Genomic DNA, 18,729 nt, shown 5'->3' with positions numbered 1-18,729 from the left:
GTTTCAAATTTCATGCGAGTTCATGAAGGAAAAAGTGAGCTCTTGGGAATTTTTCATTTAGGCAAGAAAAAATATGAAACCTTACCACTTCAGCAGTATCTCACAACCCTTTATGAAGGATGAGCCACCTTCCCCCCTCCCCTCTACAAGAGCTCTCTACCTCTGAGCTGAATGAACAGTCTTGTGAAGTGAGATGCTAATTTCCAACCCCCGGGCAATAGCAGTAAATACTTTTTATATAGCAATTCATAAAGGTATGCCTCTCGACATGTCTAGTCACTTTAGCTCTATCGTCATTCTAATCTCACACCCAAATGACTTCAGCCCTGAGACATGAGTGGGGAGAACAGACAGACACTACACACACCATCAGTGATCCTCACCGTAAGGCGATCTTGGGTAAAAAGGGGTGGTCTCCTTTTGCGGGATTTCTTGCACTTTCCCAAAAAGTTCACTGGTGGAGGCTTGGTAGAACTTCACAGAGTTGATAAGGCCACAGGTCTTAATAGCATCTAGGAGCCGTAAAGTGCCAACTCCATCAACATCAGCAGTGTATTCTGCTAAGTCGAAAGAAATCTTGGGGAGAGAAAAATAAAAAAACCCACCAATTTTACTAGGGGAACCAGAACATGCCAAGATCATGTACAACCAAAAAAAGTAATGTCACTTGTCACTAGACACTTTTGTACAGGGTAGATGCTCAGTTTACAAAAGTACCCTCAAAGGATTTCCAAGAATAAACAAGTAGTTCCATAAATAGTAGAACCAAAAGACTGGTGTTCCCTGATCTCTCTCTCAGGATTATTTTCCCATGTGAAGGAAGGGGTAAAGCCTCCCCACATTGCCAGGCATCATTGTCAGGCTCTCTCTCATCTCCACAGCTGCCAATTTTCACAATATTCACTTGGGCTTAATATCTTTGACACACTTGAATTTGGTCAGAATTGTCCAAAATATATTTTTTTTAAAAAAATAGGTTAAACAGACAGCATAAACATGTATTAAAAAATCCACAGACTTTAAACAAGGTCCAAAGCTTTTCAATTTAAACACACATCAAAGTAAAGAGAAGACTAGAAATATCTGTTATCAAATGAGACTCTCAACCCCACCTGACTAAGGTGTAACAGTGCTGTGACTTTTGAACAGAGGTTAGGGGGACAATGAAGTGGGAGAGCAAAAGGTGGAGGTATCCAAAAGAAACCTGTCATCTCTTCCAGCTGACATATCCTTCAAAGTATGATAATAAACTTGTGCACACTGCTGGGCGAAGAATCCTCTTTCTCTCCCTGCTCCAGTAGTTCTCAGTTATCTTTATGATGAGCCTGATCGTGGCATGGGCCACAAGACAATGCTTGAGTCCAAGCTTTCAGAGTGTTTCAAAAACACATTAATTCTATTCCTTACAGTTACAGAAGCTAAAAACTGGAAAAAAGCTGAAGGTAAGAAATGTGTTGTGACCACCCCAATCTGCAGGCAGAAGCAAAAACGCTCAGAAGTGAGCTCAGTCTGCTTGTTTGGTGGGTACAGGCTGGTTGTCTGGACATGCTGGTGGAGCTCCTGGACTCAAAAGCCTTCTCCCACTGGTGCCCATATAGAGGCATGTTCCTCCTTCCTTCTACACCTCTTCTCCAACCCAGAGATTTTGCTTTTGTAATCTAGTTTTTGGAAAAACATTTCCCTGTTTATACTGCTGATGTTATAAAAAAGGAAAGGGGAATGGACCTTTAGAGCAACCTCCTCCATTTCCCTGACCTAAGAAAGAATTACTCTACCTGTGTCCCCTCTGACTTTCAGGAACGAGCTCTAGAGTGATGGCAATGTTAGCATCTTCGTATGATCTAGGCTAGAGGTTAGCGAGACAATACCAATGTCAAATAGTACAAATCTGTGATTCTCCCCTTCATTAGTCTTCAGTGACAGGGTAACTATTAATGGAGCAGAGGGAAAATTACTACAGCTATACAAGCTGAGCTATCACAGTGAAATCAGTGGGAAACCTGTCAGTTAGGTATTTTTTCAGGCTCTCTGCAGATTCAGACAGATAGCCCTGTATTCATTTCTCCTGTTAAGCCACTTTCCCCATTCAGCAATCACTAGAGGTTTAAGGCTTATTTACACAGCAGCTGAAATAAAAATAATTAGATTAATTTGAATTTGCACTTATGGTTAATTTAATACAGGTATGAAATAATCTAAATTGTGTTACTGTGCTCCAATATAAAAATATTCTCCCACAGTATTGATGTGAAATAGCTAGTGGTGTGAATAAAAACAAACTTTACTTTTTTTATTTTTAAGCCAAAAGAAAAAAAAAGAAACCTGAAACTTTGGCTTGTTAACCTGGTATGACCCAGCTGAAATTGAGCACTGATCTACTGAGTAGTGCTGAGAATTTTTTGTTTTAATCCATTTGGCACAAAGATGACAGCCACTTAAGGTCTCTCAGCTTCACTGTCAGAGTAAGTCTTGGGAAAACATCGACGTTAATGAATAGGTGATACAGTCAATAATGAACGTAAGTTAGTATATTTACCATATGGCTAGCACCTTCACATATTCACAGTAACATCCCAGCTCTCTAACTAAAGACAAAACACTTACTAATTGTAGCAGAACCAGGAATTTACCTATATTAAGGTATTGTTTCCAACAAATAACCTGCTAAAAAACATCACCCCAAATGCAAATCTTTGCTTACATATTATACTATAAAGTAAACGGCACATGTGACTGAGGTGGTCATAAATCAGAGATCCCAGATTATAAAACCTCTTACCCAGAGCAAGCAATGAGCCTGTGGCAGCAGCATTGGGAACTGCTCTCCCTCGCTGAGGCAGAGACCCTCAGAGTGTGCAGAGTTTCACAAGAGATGCTTTTCCCTATTGCCTTATGAATGACCTCAATCTTCACCTAGAAAATTCACTCCCTGGGGTGTGAGGTAATTATGCCTCCACACTGGCTGGGTCTGAGTGTCCCAGAGCAGAAACCGCCAGCTTTGTGCCTGTTTGATGGTTTTGCAATACGGACTATTGTTCACCAGGGACAGGACTCAGACCACTGAACTAATTTCATTTTGGAGTGCAGGTTAGACTAGAATGGCAGGCATGAAAATAAAAAATGGTTTTATCCACTATAACCTCCAACACAAAAAATGCTAGACTGTTAAGACACTCTGTGCAGTGTAGGGGCAGTTACATGGCAAATAAAGATAAATGCACACTGGATTTTAATTTGATTCTAACTCAAAGTTAACAACATAAGAGAGTTTTATAAAATACTGGATTGATTAAGTAGTTACAAATGAAGAAGGGCAGAGCAGGGAAAGGTGCTGGGTTATCCATTACAGCATTATTTCCCTCTCCTTATACATGTTATTTTGTGCAAGACCAGCAGGGAGACTGGAGTGTTAAAAAAAAATAAATAAATGCAGGGACCTCATTAAGAGGGATGTGCAAGAGAGAACTGACATGCATGCATAACACACACAAAAAAAAGACCAAGGACTGAATTATAGAAACCAAACACAAAATCATATTCAATAGTGTTTGCTCATAGAAAACATCTTCACTGAATCACTGAGTTCAGTAGGACTAACTTGGAGAGTAAAAACTTCATGGAAAATATTGTAATGGCAGGTGTACGAAGGCTAAAACCAAGCGACTCTTTCTGAAAGATTAAACATTTATCCAGTAGAAAAAAGAGCTTAGGTAATACCTACAGATGAGAGTTTTCAACAGCCTAATTTATGCCAGCTATCTTAACTGCCTGAATTAGGAAGCTCGTCTCCCCGTACACCAATAAAGACAGTAGTGAGTCAGAGCAGAAAACCTAATGGAGATGCTCTTTATCACGCTTTGGAGAAACTATATGCACACCAGTTTTTTAATTTAGCTACTGAAGATAGGTGCTCCATTCTAACCTCAAAAATCCAAAACTATCAGTTACTGTCAACTGCATAAATTAAGCCATGCAACAAACAACCTCATTTGAAGACAACACCAGAACTTTTCGTAATGACTGGAGTAGGGAAAAGAAGCTTCTTTACCAGCAGAAACTTTAAACCCGAAAGTTTTCTCAAAGAGTATTGAGGGCACAGATCCAACACTACTTTGCCCTCTTTGGACAGACTTCGTGACAAAGGGAAAGTGTGACATACCAACAAAACAGAAATTGTCTACTTGGAATGTGTTAGTCGGAGTGACCTTGGCACTCCCTTCCCATGTACACTGGGGACACCATGCTTTGCTGTTGTCATCGTTGATCTCTGGAGATACTGTGAATGTATACACTTAAGATGTGTCTATTCCATTTAATAGGTAGTGATAACAGTGTGTCATTAGAATTGGACAGAACAATAAGGAGACTCTTGAATCCTTGGTCAAAAGTACTTCAGTTCCAGGTTTTTAGGTCCTGAACACCTTGCAGAATTGTCTCAATACTAAAAAGGAAGCTGGCTCCTTACGTACATGGGACTTTTATATACTGAGTATCTTCACTGCTGGATTCATCCCTAATATAGTACATTTCAAACACATTTTTGGGCAAGTAAAAATTTCCACAGCAAGGTTTATCCATAGCATGATAATTTTTACTTGAGAAAAGCATAGTTTCACTACTTAAAACGTTTCTGGAATCACAGGACACAATATGAATACACTGAACCACTTTGTCTCTTCTTTCACGTGGCTCCAAAAATGACAATGAGTTTTGTGAATTGGTTTCTACTTTTTGAATTTGAACTTTTGTTTCCCGCCCCAACCCCCATTTCCTTCCTTCTTTATAATCGCCAGATTCTATCTTTACAAGAGATTTGAATTTAATAGAGCAATGTTTTAAATATGATGTTTCCCATCTGATCATTCAAAACCAAGCTTAGCAAGGTCTTTAACAAGATTTAAAAGCTTACTGAAAAGTATCTAAATGAAAACATATGGGTCTTACCCTCCACAAGAACACATTCCTATCTTGTCTATGAGTACTACATACAAGCCTTAATAATACTTGCTTCTGACCAATGTGTTGTCAAGAGTGGCAATAGTCTGAAAATAAGTATCAATTTAGCACACACACAGGTTTGGCTTTGTGAGATACTTCTCTGTTTTGTCATTTGGAGCAATCCAACAGATGGGCTGCAATCATATTAACTATTAGCTTTCAACCAAAAAATAGCATGTGCTAGCAGAATATGCTTCAATGATCTACCTAAGGAATATAAATAACTATTTGGAATTTCATCTCCTTACACTTTCAGAAAATGGGATTTCTGGAAGGCTGGTGTTATAAAAGGGAAGCTTATTGAAGCCCCAGGAAGAAATAAGATAGTATAAATGTAAATTATTATTCTTTCACTGTAAAAGCAAAGGTGGCTAACCTAACTATAATGTTAAAATAAGGATCTTTGCTCTCTTGAAAAAAACCTATATTTATATCTATCTATATATGCCTATAACTATATCTAAAGTATATTCTTTAGATTTATCAGAGTAGAAGATATGTATCAGGCCTCTTCGAGCACTGAGAAATGTTTACACCTGAGAAGCAAACCGCAAAGCCAAAAAACTGCTCAGAAATGGTTCAAGTCTTACAGGTTTGATAGTGGTTACTTTTTTGTATTCTTTAAAATCAATTCTGTTTGCTTTGAATATTCAGTGTGCCTTTCGCTGCCAATAAAAGCCACTGGGATCACTTATATCATCTCAGTAAACGAACTGCTCAACCCCTAGGAACAGGCATGTAAAGCATAACATTCCAGTTGCTAAATCTGATACAGACTATGGGCCAAGCATTCTTACAAAGTCCTAACACACGGAAAAAAAAAATAGATCCCAGAGATTTTAGGAAATCTAAAGAATTTGGGGGAAGCTGGGTGGTATCAAGGGGATGGGAAAGAACCTATATCTCTACAAAAATGTCAGGTAACCTTCTAGGAGAAAATGACAATTCCTCTTCCCCCAACCCCTGAGCTCATAATGAATGCTTAACTCATTGCCCTCTCACCTGATAAAAGAAATAGTTGAAAGATACCCAAATCCCCCAAACAACTATATTTTTTGTTATATAGAAAAATAATCAATTCAATAGCTCTGAACCACTTATTAAGCAACACTGCTGATATCTTAAAGCTCTGTTCAACTTCTTAGCTAAATAGAAATTGACTGAAAAAAAATTGCTGAAATTATAGATGAAAGCAATATGCCTTTTGTACATTTATCTTATTTCCTATTTCTTTCCCTCTTCTCTCATTAATAAAACATAAAAATAAAGTGATCTGTATAAAATTAGAGTAATTTAACAACATGATTATAAGAAGAGAATTATCAAGGAAAAACTTTTATAAGTGGAAGCAGAAGACAACATTTTTTCCTAAAATGTTGGCCCAAGCTGTTCACAATATTGCTGTAGCAAAAGAGCTTGGATAACTTGGATTTTCAAGTTATTCTTGTTGCAAAGGAATAAGCAGTGCAGATAAAAGATGTGCTTCTCTGTCAGAGCTTACTTTGAGGTCCCAGTGGTTGAGTTCCACTGCAGCTCTATCATACTACAGACTGAGTGACTGGAGAAACGTCCTGAAGTGGTTAGAAGTTTGGTTTTGACATCAGTGGGCCAGTATTTCACCTTCACCTTAAGTGTGAAGACCCAAACCAAAGTGCAAAAATAAGCTATTTGCAGTTTAGGGATCTTAAATGATCCTTCATTATCTTAATGTTCTACAACCCGTCATAAACCTCAACAGACTCTGCTTCTGGGACCAGCTCAGTCTTATACAAGTAACCCCAAAGTGGTTTTCATTACGCACACGGAAGAGGAGCTTGAATGTAAACCTGTTCATTGCCCCAAACACACACACGATTTTGCACCCCAAAAAGGGGCACAAATGAGGGGTGAAGCAGAGTTGAGTTCATTCATGGCTCCTCACCATTCATTTCTTTAAGTTTATTGAGATCCGGGAAATTTGTGTGGGGTAAAAAGGGGTGCAATGAAGCAGAAGCCTCACAACAAAAGTATACTTCTGAAAAAATTACTCAGGATAACAGCAGCAGCAAAACCATGCATCACCTTTCAATACATCCCCAAGGGTCAGGCACTGCAGAATCCAAAAGCAGCTATTACCTTTCAGCTCCACGAGCACTAAAAAGTTCATAAATAGCCAAGTTACACTGCTGTTGCCCACATGAGATACAAGAGTGCTGCTGGACTGCCTGCAGTCCCCAGCTATCATTCAGTTGAACTACGCTGCAGCAGAGTCTTCCCTAAGGAGCAGCAACTACCTTTGTGCAGCTGAAATACTCAATGATTGGAGGCAAGAGCCCCCCGATATACTCTACAGTGTATGTTCATATGGCAACTTCTCATGGTTTGGCTTGGGTAAGTTTTCCTTATAACTCTCCTCCTGATTAATTTCAAGTTCCTGATGCAAACTCTTTGAAATAAACTTTAAAGAGAAATAACTTGGCATTATTAAAACAGGTTTCCTTTCTCCCCTTTTTGTTTTTTTGATGGGGGAAAAGAGAAAAAAAATCAACCTAAAGCAGAGAACAAGCATGGAGAAATACACCCTGAGTAGTTAAAATTTTATCAGACTACTAGGGTTTGATAGTTGGATTCGTTATTCAGTTTCTTTAAAAAGTGACTCCTCCCTGCTAAATTGCAGGTGTGGTTGTAAATCCAGCTCACAAGGTCATCAAATTCACCCTTGCCTCTAAAGCAGCCCGCTGGTACATGCCTGACCAGTTAAGAGGTATAGAAGAACCAACAGTTGCCTATGGTTTTCAAAATGTTAATGCCACAATCCTTAAAATGGAATATCCATTTTCCATTTTAATAAAATGGTCTCCCACAGCCTGTATGGTTGTCTTGGGTGTTGACTACTGATTGAAAGGTGTGGATTGGAACAGATTGCCAAATAGAGGTAATTTGTAAATTATTTATCCTTCTGCTTATTGACTATCTAATTTAGTGCATTATGAGAATTTAACAGACTGGATTAAAAGAACTGCCCAGAGACAGGTCCAAAAGCAATGGACGCAAGGTGAAAAGTGAAAACCTGCAATTAGATATTAGGAAAAAAAGTTCACAACATGGGTAGTCTAACACTGAAACAGGCTGTGCAGAAAGGCTGTAGCTTCTCCACCCTTGGAGGTACTCAAAGCTCAGATGTAGCCCTGAGCCACCTGCTGTAAACTGGCCCCGCTTTATGGAAAGAACTGGTTCAGATGACATTCAGAGATTGCTCCCAAACTCAAGTATTGCACAATTTTAAGACAATGGGGAGGATGGGATTACAACAGTGTGTTTCAATGTTCAGACATGTAGCACCATCCAATGAGTAGACAGTGGATGTACAGTGTGCAAGAATGAGGCCTGGACTTGTAGGTAATCAGTGATTCCTACTGGGGGAGTGGAGAGTTGCTCACAGCAGCTTTTTGGAGGCACATAGTCCAACATACTATTCATCATATCTCTTCCACAGAAGAGCTTCAGATACAGGAATGCTCAGATCTGATAGTAAAAAAATACCGGAGCGGAGGAGGAGGGATATCACAGAATATGAGATTCTGTATGGCCATAAACCTTTGTCACAAAAATGTAACCTCCCCATTAGTTTTGCTTATCTTCTCATCCATTTGTTATTAATTTGATGGAACTGGGGAGTTGTCAGGGTTATGGGATGCAAAGGATTTATCTTGCAGAACAATCTCCATCCCACTGTTCAAAGTCTTTAGTTTCAAATTACAGAGATTATAAAAGAAGCTTTTAGAAAAGAAGCATTGATTCTTTATTCCTTTTCAACGTGATTTTGTTTGAGGATAGTTTCAACAATGTACATGTTTACGCAATCTTTTAAGCGCAAGGCACATGCAGCAAAGTCAGGATGGGTTTCGATGTTTCAAATTTTGTAGCTTCAATGGCTAGTGGCACTGTAACACCCTAAAAGCTTTCTTACATACTGAAGTCCAGCTGTGCCAGGAGCTTTAAATGCTATTTAGTAGAAAGACAAAAAGGGGCAACTTTCAGAGCCTCTAGAGAACATTCAAAGGGAGATGTAAAAAGATAGCCAATTCATTTTGCTTTATACGTACCAGGGGAATAGAGAGCTATGAATAAAATGCATGCAGGGAATGCACTCACTTTGAAAGAAATAGCACCATTTTTACTCACTTTCATATATAAAGAAATTAATTTAAAACATGCAGGTTAGTTAAAATCCTAACATGACAACTAGGTTATAGTAATTTTTTTTAAACTTCTGATGCTTTTTTTTAAACTTCAATGCTTAAAACTTTCATCCTTGCTGTCTTGATGAATTCAGAACACACAGACATGTGCTCTGCACAGAAGTGCTAAAAATGTCATCACAAGCAAAAAAGAAAGAAAAAACCAAACTCCACAAAACCCAACAAACCTTCACCACCTGTCTGTTTTATGATTTTGATAGACTTTCAAAGGATGGCAAGATAGATATTGAATTAAAGCAATAATCTACTATGGCACAGCTTCGTTAAAAACACTTTCTCACTTTCTCCTCTCTCCGTCTTTCTAGCCAACAAGACCGAAAAACATGACTTAACACAATGGACGCTCCCAATTTTTGATGTGTGCCCAGAAGCTACAATTACCCCAATGCCTTGCAAATGACTACCTTGTCTGAGTCTCTTGTAACTCCTACAGATGCATAAAGTAAAATCTCTGTAGGTTTGTGGGCCCTGCCATGAGTCTTCCTTTTTCAATCAGAGAAAAATTGTATCTTTTCAGCATTTATTATTTATCACTTAAGATTACTTCCCATACTGCAATTCCTCATGCCAAATGGCATTGTTTTAGAACACTTAAAAACAGTTCAAACTGTTCCCTGAAGTACCAAAAATGCTCCTCCCTCCATGAGGAAATAAACTTAAAATCATATTTCATATATGGATTTCTGACAGATTTGAACATGGACTATGGTCTTTTTTCCTTAACAGTATTTAATCTGGAAATAAAATATACTGAACAAATGCAGAACCTTTGTAGAATCATTTCTCAATTTTTTCAAATTCAAGTAAGTACAAATTTAAAACTTGTTATAAAATTGTAAACTTTTTAGAATAAAAATATTTTGTTACTTTTTCCCCCCCCTCTCCCCACACATTATCTACTGACAATTGCCTGACCTGTTCTCCAAGTTATATTTGTCATTATTTTGGGTTTGGCTTTCTGTGCTATATCCACCTAGTAACTGAAGTAGCACAGCTCTCATGTTAAAAAGAGGAGGAGAAAAACACTGACTGCTGGTTAAGTCCTGTAAGTCATTCTGACCAAACTGCGCATGCTCTGAATGAAGCATCTACAGAGATACAACACATACTTAATAAAAAAAACACTTTCTGTAATGCTTAACAAAAGCTTTTACCTCTTACTCTATGGAAATAGCTGTAATTTTTCATTTTCTAAAGTTAAAAGCATTTTCTCCCCTCCTTCCAACAACAAGAATTGCTATCTCCTTCCTTAAAGCTAACTGGGGCTTGAAAGAGCTTCCCTACTTCACAGGGATATTGCAAGAAGAAAAAAAAGAATTAGATGAACGTTCACATATTACTTATTAATGGGACCACAAACCCAATTAGACAGACTGCCCATAAATATGCCTGACTCAGCCATTCAGTTTGAAAGCTAAAGGTGCAGACACAGCCACGTCACTGCAAGAAAACAAGTTGCTATTTCTCTGTGGAGCTGAGGTAGCGCTGTCTGAAAGCACTCTTAAACCACAGCAAATGCAAGATAAAGCAATTTATCTTTGCTCTCTTTTATTGTCAGCTACTCTAAAATCAAATCACATCATTCATCACAGCCTAAGAGTGGACAGGTACCTCAGCTCTGACCACACATTGCAGCTTGTTACATTGTGGTGCTTCGGTTGTGGTTGAGCTTTTAAAACAGGTAGGACTTCAGGGAGACAAATGAGACATGAAGTTCTGAGGAAATAAATAAGCATATGCATACACACACAGAGAAAAAATCATGAATTCTTGTCTTGGGCCCAACTATCTAGGGAACGTCCTCTGCGCCACAGTACCCAGAGGGGGTGGGGGGGAGAGCTCAGAGTCAAACACCTGCTTCACTGTGGCAAAGGAGATGCAAAGAACTCCATCTCAGCAGGCAAACAATGTCTGCCCCCATTTATGCACCTGGTTTACTAAAATACCGAAGTCCTGTTCTTCACAAGGATACGACCCTTAGAGAAAATTGCTATAAAAACACGTCTTCTAAACCGATGCCATCACTGCAGAACTATTCCTGGTCCTCCTGCTCTTCTCTGTAAGCCCAATTTCCCCCCTCATTCACTGTGTGTCCTAAAAGTGATTAGTACAATGTTACACCTCCACTTTCTGGATTATACTTTCTGGATTGCCATAAAACAACCAAAAACTGCACCGACTCCTCTTTAGCTAGAATGTTTTCAGCATACCTCAGACTTCTGTGTAATTAATTTCTGAGGCTTTTGTTCATTTTTACTGCATGTGCATTAAGAATGAAATTGGGATGGCTAATTGCAAGGGGCAAGTTTGGATAGAAATGTATGTACTGACAAAAAGACATGCTCCCACAGTCACCACCTTCCCAGTTCTTGCTCCAGTACTCCAGCAGGAATGACTGGGAAAATGAATAAACATGCAACAGTGCATCAAGACATATGTCACCAGGGTTTTTTTTCAGTTTTCTTTTTTGAACAGGGCAAAAAATTTGCCTTTTCTTCCAGTGCACAAGGTCATCTTCTGTGAAATTTCACTCCAAAATCTTAAAAAAAGCACAACTCCAAAATCAATCTCTTTTTCTTTCCTCCACAAAACCAACAGCATTCCTTTCCTTTTACTTGTTCTCGAGAACAGCTGACACTTTAAAACATTCTTTAAATAAATACAATAGCCTGAGGTTTGCACTGGCCCTGAAAGAAAACCACTGAATCCTTTAAGTTTATTAAAATTACAGCCAACAAAACATAAAAAACCCACCCCACCCTGAAAGGCTAAAGTGGGTGAACCCTAGTAGAAGAGCACTAATACCCTCACCTGTAATGCATGTACAGGCACTACATGTGATTAATTTTGAAATCAGAGTATTAATAGCATCCACAAATACAGTAGCTGATAATAGCTTTGTTGGGAATGATGTAATAAACCTGTAGAAATAGCTTTCTGTAAACTCACGGTAGTAACACCTAATTTTAATTTTCCATTTCAGGCAAGATGGGGATAGCAATAATTACATACCTCAAAGTGGACTGTGATAATTCTTCATCCTCTGTAGGGAGCTACAAGAGTGGGATATGCTATTATCACCGCCACCACTAGCACTCAGATTTTAATGTGGTTATAATACTTAAACTCAGAGCCTTACATCTTCTCCAGTTGCACCCTTTCAGGGAGAACACTGATGTTTTCTATGCAGCAGTGAGTACTCCGGACTCAAAGGCGATCTCCCTCATAAAATGTTCCACTTAATCAACTCATCTGCCTCAGAAGGCTGTGGGTGGCTAGCTAGAAAGAAACCTATGGGATGAATCAGAAGGGAAAAAAAAAAAGATGTCTCAACAGGTATGTGGGGTTAAGGGTGAAAAGGCCAAGGGGCAGAGAGCTGAAAGGGATGAGACCCTCTGGTTAAACATTTTTATTATTTTTCCCTTTTCTGAACAAGCAGGATGATACTCTTAGAAAATAAATCATTCTGCTAGTTTTTCTGCTGTCACCCCCTTTGCTTTTACCTTATTCTTATATTTATTATTGACTACTAAAGCCTCTCCACTAGAATTCTTAGAAAATAACGTATAGGCATTAAGTTTAAAAAGCAGCTTTGGCACTCATGAGGCATGGTGATCATAAATCAAAGCAGAACATTGCAACTGATTTGTGTACTGGAACCCACAACACTAACGTCAGCCCTGTTTTTCACCTATCTCTTGGGTTCTGACACAGAGAAAAGGACTATCAGAGTATCAGAGAAAAGCTGATTTTCACTTGAACCTTGAGGTAAACCATTCAGGAAATAGGAATGCGGTAGTCAACTAATCACATAAAACCAAAAAGCTCAGGAGTTTCCCTTAATGACCCCATGAAAAAAAAAACAAACTATATAACTTTAGCCTACCTGACTGTACCCTAAGACGGCACTGAAATTTTTGTGTCTTGTAGTGCTAGAAGTGGTAAGAGACCATATTGACCCATACCAGAGAGTGCTCCTCTCTGATTGTACCAGAGTGTGCCATTCAACATGCCAGTAAACCCTGCCTCAGAGCAGCTTTGAGTAAGACTTGACTGGCATATAAAAAGCTCCATCAGCTTTCAAAGTGAATTTTGCAGCCTCAGGATGAGGCATGTTAGAAAAGCAATGCGGAAGACAAGACCAGGTTGCCAAAATGTAGTGAACAGATCATTAGACACGATCAATGGGAACATCAAATTTCACAAATAAAGTGAAGTCTGTAAAATTGTGTATGGCTGCATTTTAGTTTTAAAAAAATGTGTAGCTCAGGCAGATGCCAAGTCTCTATTGTATGCAAATATTTTATTTCAATTAGCACTTTTCAATCATGCTTTTTCTTTTCTAAATGACTCATGGATCTCTCAGTCAAGAAATGGCAGGACCACAAGCACATGCCAACAGGGTGCATTTATCTCACAGAGAGATAAATGTGGAAGGAAACATGTAAACCTATCTCAGAGTTTTTTCAACCCATCTTTCCTTCCAAACTTTTTTCTCTACCTGACTGCAAGCCTCTATAACACAGCACACTTTGTTTCCATGTCCTTCCAAGCGAGAAGTTTTCACAAGAATTTAATTGAAACTAAGGAAATTGTGTTGCTAGAGCTTGTTGACCAGGTAGAAAAAAAAAAATTCAAGTTCAGCCTACAAGTTTTATCACACCGTATTAAGCCAGAGAAGAGGTCATAATACTAACTTGCTCACAAATGCACATACAAAAAGGGGGAATCTTTAGAAATTTGACACGCTGCTGAGAGTGTCCTGGTGCACAGGCCATTGTAAGCGGGATTGTCCATGCGGGAGATGTGCTGAATAGCTGTGAAGTACGGCTGGATGAAAAAAATACCGCAAGTTAAGATCCGTCACCGCACACAACACTGACATAAACTAAGACTGCTATGTCTCATGGCTGCAGTAGGGGTTTTAGTTAATTTCCAGAGTGCTGACCCCACGCTGCTTTGGGGCTCTGAGCATCCTCACCTTGTCAAGGAACCACAGGAACATGGGGAGAAGCATACTGGTGTTGCCGGTTAGCCAGAGAAGCAGAGGAAATTGCAAAAGTGTCATATGGGACCTTGGAAACATCAGTTCATTTTTGATCCTGCATCACTCTATATACCAAAGAAGCCGTGCTTGGAAGGCTGAGAAATATAAGTAGTCAACACTGATGAAGAATTCTATAATTAGCAAAAAATTAAAAAGAGTGGCATGAAAACAAAACCTGCACAAGCATTTCACTTTCCACTCCTATGGTTTTTAACACCTCTCATGTTGCAAGAGTGCTCTCTCCACAGACAGATTTAAGCTGATGTTAACTGCAGTTGCATCTGAAAATATGTATTTTTAATACCGGTTAGGTTCTAGGCAGTAATCCCTTTCTCAGAAACTGAAAGATTTAAATGAAGTCATAGTTGCTAAGTGCACTATTCAGCCATATATCATGTTCACAGAAGTACAAAGAGTACTCCAGGGTGAAGGGTTTTCAGGATAATGTACGAATTCTGCATTAAATACAGAATCACCATTATATAATTTTAGCGTCTTGCCAACTATTTCTTTTTTTGAGCAGGAGAAGGAGGGAGAAATATGGAGGTTGAATGGAATTAGAACAGTACTGTTTGTACCCTGGTGAATATTAGGGAAATGATAAATGATCCCTAAGCATGCAGACTGATTTATGCAATAAAAAATAAAGTACGGTGGGGTGGAGCCTCCGTGTGAAAATCTCATCCTTGGACGGCTACAAGGTATGCAATGCACCTAAAGTGTCTCAAATCCCTCAGGGTTGCAATTATCTCATGATAACCACACCCTGGAGAACTGTGTCTTTTGCTTCTCTGTTGGGTGGGAGGAAAAGGAAAGGGAAAGAGGTATATTTCTGATTATGAAAAACAGAAGACTGATAGTTTACGGTAGTGAGCCCTGTAAGCTTAAACTGTTAAAGAGTTCTCATTTTTTCCTAATTAACAGCATGAGCAAAAAGAAGTCATGTCTCATGTCAGTATGATAAAGGAAAAAAACAGAGATAAAAAGCCATTAAGAAAAATACAAGTCAAAAAAGGCACAAATATACATAAATCAAACTTGTCAGTAGCTCTCAGTTAATATTGTCATGGGATTAATAGATGCAACAAACAAATTCAATTAAACCTCATTCTGCAAAGGATATTACTTGGAAAATTCAGATAAACTGTGCTATCCTTACACCTGCAACACTGTTTGACACTCCTACTTGCATACAAAATATACACCTTTTTTTTTTTCCTGCTCGTAGTGCTAAAAGATATCATTAGAGAGCACTGAAGTCTTATACTTTCTGTATTCTCCTGTAAAAGTCTGAACTTTTCCTAAAAAATAAAGTGGATAGTGTTAGGAAGTCTTTTATTTTAAGAAGTGAGAATTAACCATTTTAAATTTCCCAGCTATAATGGCTACACAGATAATCCTCAGTTTCAGGTAAATAAACTTAACTGATATACATCCGACTCTAACTGGTATCTACTTACATCTTCAGTGTATGGAAATGCAGATGCAAGTGTATTTTTTTATTCTATAAGCTTGCCAAATTTATGGAGAAAACAGCTCTTATACTTGGTAAAGTGTAGCAATATATTGGCTTAATAACATATTTACAGGGAGTTTTTATCCTGTGGAATGAGGAAATAAACAATGCGTTTTCTTCATCAGGTGAGGGAACACATTGATACTCAATTCACTTCACTGAAATGATACTATTCACTCTCTGCCAGCAGCCAGCAACACTGTGCAACACCTTATGATGGGAACTTACAAACATCATATGCAGGTATGAGATCTAATTAAATACCATACCAGAATTATACAGCAATCTGATCCTAGGACTCTTGTATATCCCCAAAACTACCCCAAGACTAGTTCTCATCAACATTTAACAACTACTGACACCTTTGAAATTATAACTTCCCCAAAAATTCTAAATACATTCAATTAATGTATCTGTATGATATTCAGTATCTGAAAAACTAGTATTCTCATGAAATTGTATATCAAGACCTTCCAGCACACAGTAGAGCAAATATACACTGCATCTCAGAAGCCTCTTACAAACATTTCTCATTTCCTTCAGATCCACTAGAAATGGCAAAACTGACGTTATTTTAAGAACAGATGAGATGGAACAGTTGCTCTAAAATGCACGTCTTACATACTACAAGCTTTAGTTCATATTAACCCTTTTTCTCTTTAAAATCTGCAAGTTCATCCTTGAAATCTCTCTCAGCTGAAAATTATGCTGCCTGCTTTGGGAATTCTCACCTAACCTTAAATATACAGGAAAATGTACAGTTCGGGACAGTGAAAGAGAGGGCAATGAAAAGTTTATAGCTGTCACGCTATTTTTCTCACGTTTCCTTTTGCTATTCATCAAACCCTTGAATGAAGTCTTTCACTGGCGCTAAACTATGACTATATGATGTTTCTTCTATTGTTTCAAGAGGGGATGACTGCCTTGTCAAGGAGGGGCTAAGCTTTTAAAATTAAATAGGTATTTCCAACACAGCGAGTCTACAGTTCATCCATCATCTGTTCATGGCTCTGTCTAAAAGAGGAAAAAAAAATGCAGTGTGCTTCATGGTAAAGATGAACTAAAAATTTCACAGCTGGCAAGTCTGAGGAGCTGTTTTCTCAGTAAAGAGCAAGGCCACATTCTCAGTAAAGAGTTAGGCCACATACAGAGAAACTGAATGCTCACCAGGTTTCCCCCTCTCCTCACATTACTGCTTTGGTCTTGAACTTTATAGAAACCTCTAAGTGCAGGAATTTTATTTTTATTATTTGATTTTTTTTTCCCTTCAAAATGGTAACCAAATATTCATACATTTAAAATTGAGCTTTGGAATGAACTTATGAGATTCCGTATTTTTTTATAAAAGTAGTTATCTGAACATATTGAAAAAAATACATTCATGATGCATAGAAAAAACTTCTCAGCTCCCTTTCTTTGCAATCTGAAGTAACATTTTTATTTTTGGAACAAAAGACTGCAGATATTATCTTTGATAACTAGCTCCAGATCTGTTCAGCATGTTGTCCAGACTGTAAGTCGTCTTTAAAAGTTTACATTAATATGTAAAGTGCTACAGAACAAAGATCAACAGGCTCAAATTCCTCTAAATTTTCTTATGTGTCTTACTCTATGTGTTTGTATCACCAGGCTTTTTCTGAAAAACAAATAAATGATGTAACTATCAATAACCTCAGCTTAACCACAGCTAATTTTGAACCTGAAGTGTATACACAGATTCATCAAAGTTCAGAAGTTCCCCATGGACACAGGGATTCATCCTGGTGGAGCTGCTGGTTGGGTCAGGGTCTAAGTTAATAAGAATTCACCTTTTTACAGAGGAGGAATGTGATCACCAAAACCATGGTATGTTCACATATGCTATGGTGATATCATATATGATAAAAAAAAAAGGCATACGCACACATATTTGGTGCAGTTGTATACTTTTAAACTACCACTGTAATCTGCCCTCCCAAACCCATCACCCTCCCCCCCAGTTAGAGAAATTAGTAAATCTGTATCCAAAGCTTGAAGCCATTAGATCATGTTTTGGCAGACCTTGATGCTCACAGAGCTGGTTGGGCACACAACCAGCACTATGCATTGACGGGATACTGCCAACCATGTTGCAGAAATGCAGCGCTTCACAGTGGTGAGAGTAAGAATCCAGTACATAAATAAGTGTGCTATGGAAAACATGTACAGCTACATGAGCAGGGGGAGTACTTTCTGGAATATGTGTATCCTCACCATATCAATGCATGCACCAAAAAATAAACCTTAATTGCATGCTGATTAAGTAACTCCCCAACACTAGGTTAAGGAGAACCATCAGCTGCTCAACATTGCAGCATAAACCCCAGAGAGGCTGAAACTAGGACTATAGCAAGGGTTTTATTAATAGGCATGAAAGGGGCAAAATCCGCATAACTTCACCCATCCATGCCTCACAAAACAGTCTTTCCTATTTCTTCATTCAGTCCCAAGAATTTTTAGGAAAAAAAAAAAACCAAACCACCAACAAAAAACCAACCCAAAACACTACCAACAACCAAAACCACTGTATTGTTTTACACTAGTCCGTCTTGGCAGCCTATTGCATTCTGGCTGTAGAAGCGTCTGCTTTCAAATTTTAAGCCCTCACGGCAATTATCCTGCTCTCAGACTAAACCTACTGAGCATATTTCAAAAGAAGTCACATCTAAACAGAGGGAATTCAACAGTGATCAATGTTCACTGGGCCTCAGTGGCAGTAAACTATTTACTGCCTTAACCTTTTAAGTTCGCACAACTGAAGCGCTCAAGAGCCCTGTGATGAATTAGCTGAAGTATTTGGTTGTGAGTCGAGCAGGCACTGGTTCAAATCATCTGTCCAGCAACACCATCCGCCTTACAGCCCCTGCAAACAACAGCTGGGTGCCGAAGCGAGTGTCTGCTCATCCTTT

The 18,729-nt window shown here is 38.5% G+C and overlaps 1 protein-coding gene across 3 annotated transcripts in view; it reads right to left on the bottom strand.

The window, feature by feature from the left end:
- Positions 1-18,729, bottom strand: part of GMDS (GDP-mannose 4,6-dehydratase) — a 421,773-nt gene that overhangs the window by 254,449 nt on the left and 148,595 nt on the right. For all 3 annotated transcript variants that reach the window (XM_064443492.1, XM_064443490.1, XM_064443491.1), the window contains one exon: positions 384-576. In XM_064443492.1, coding sequence (XP_064299562.1) covers positions 384-576 — 193 coding nt within the window. The remainder of the gene's footprint in view (positions 1-383; positions 577-18,729) is intronic.

Source organism: Phalacrocorax carbo, chromosome 2, assembly GCF_963921805.1.
Source record: "Phalacrocorax carbo chromosome 2, bPhaCar2.1, whole genome shotgun sequence".
Lineage (NCBI taxonomy): Eukaryota > Metazoa > Chordata > Aves > Suliformes > Phalacrocoracidae > Phalacrocorax > Phalacrocorax carbo.
The sequence above is the reverse complement of the archived record's forward strand: the minus strand, read 5'-3'. Positions and strand labels throughout refer to the sequence as shown.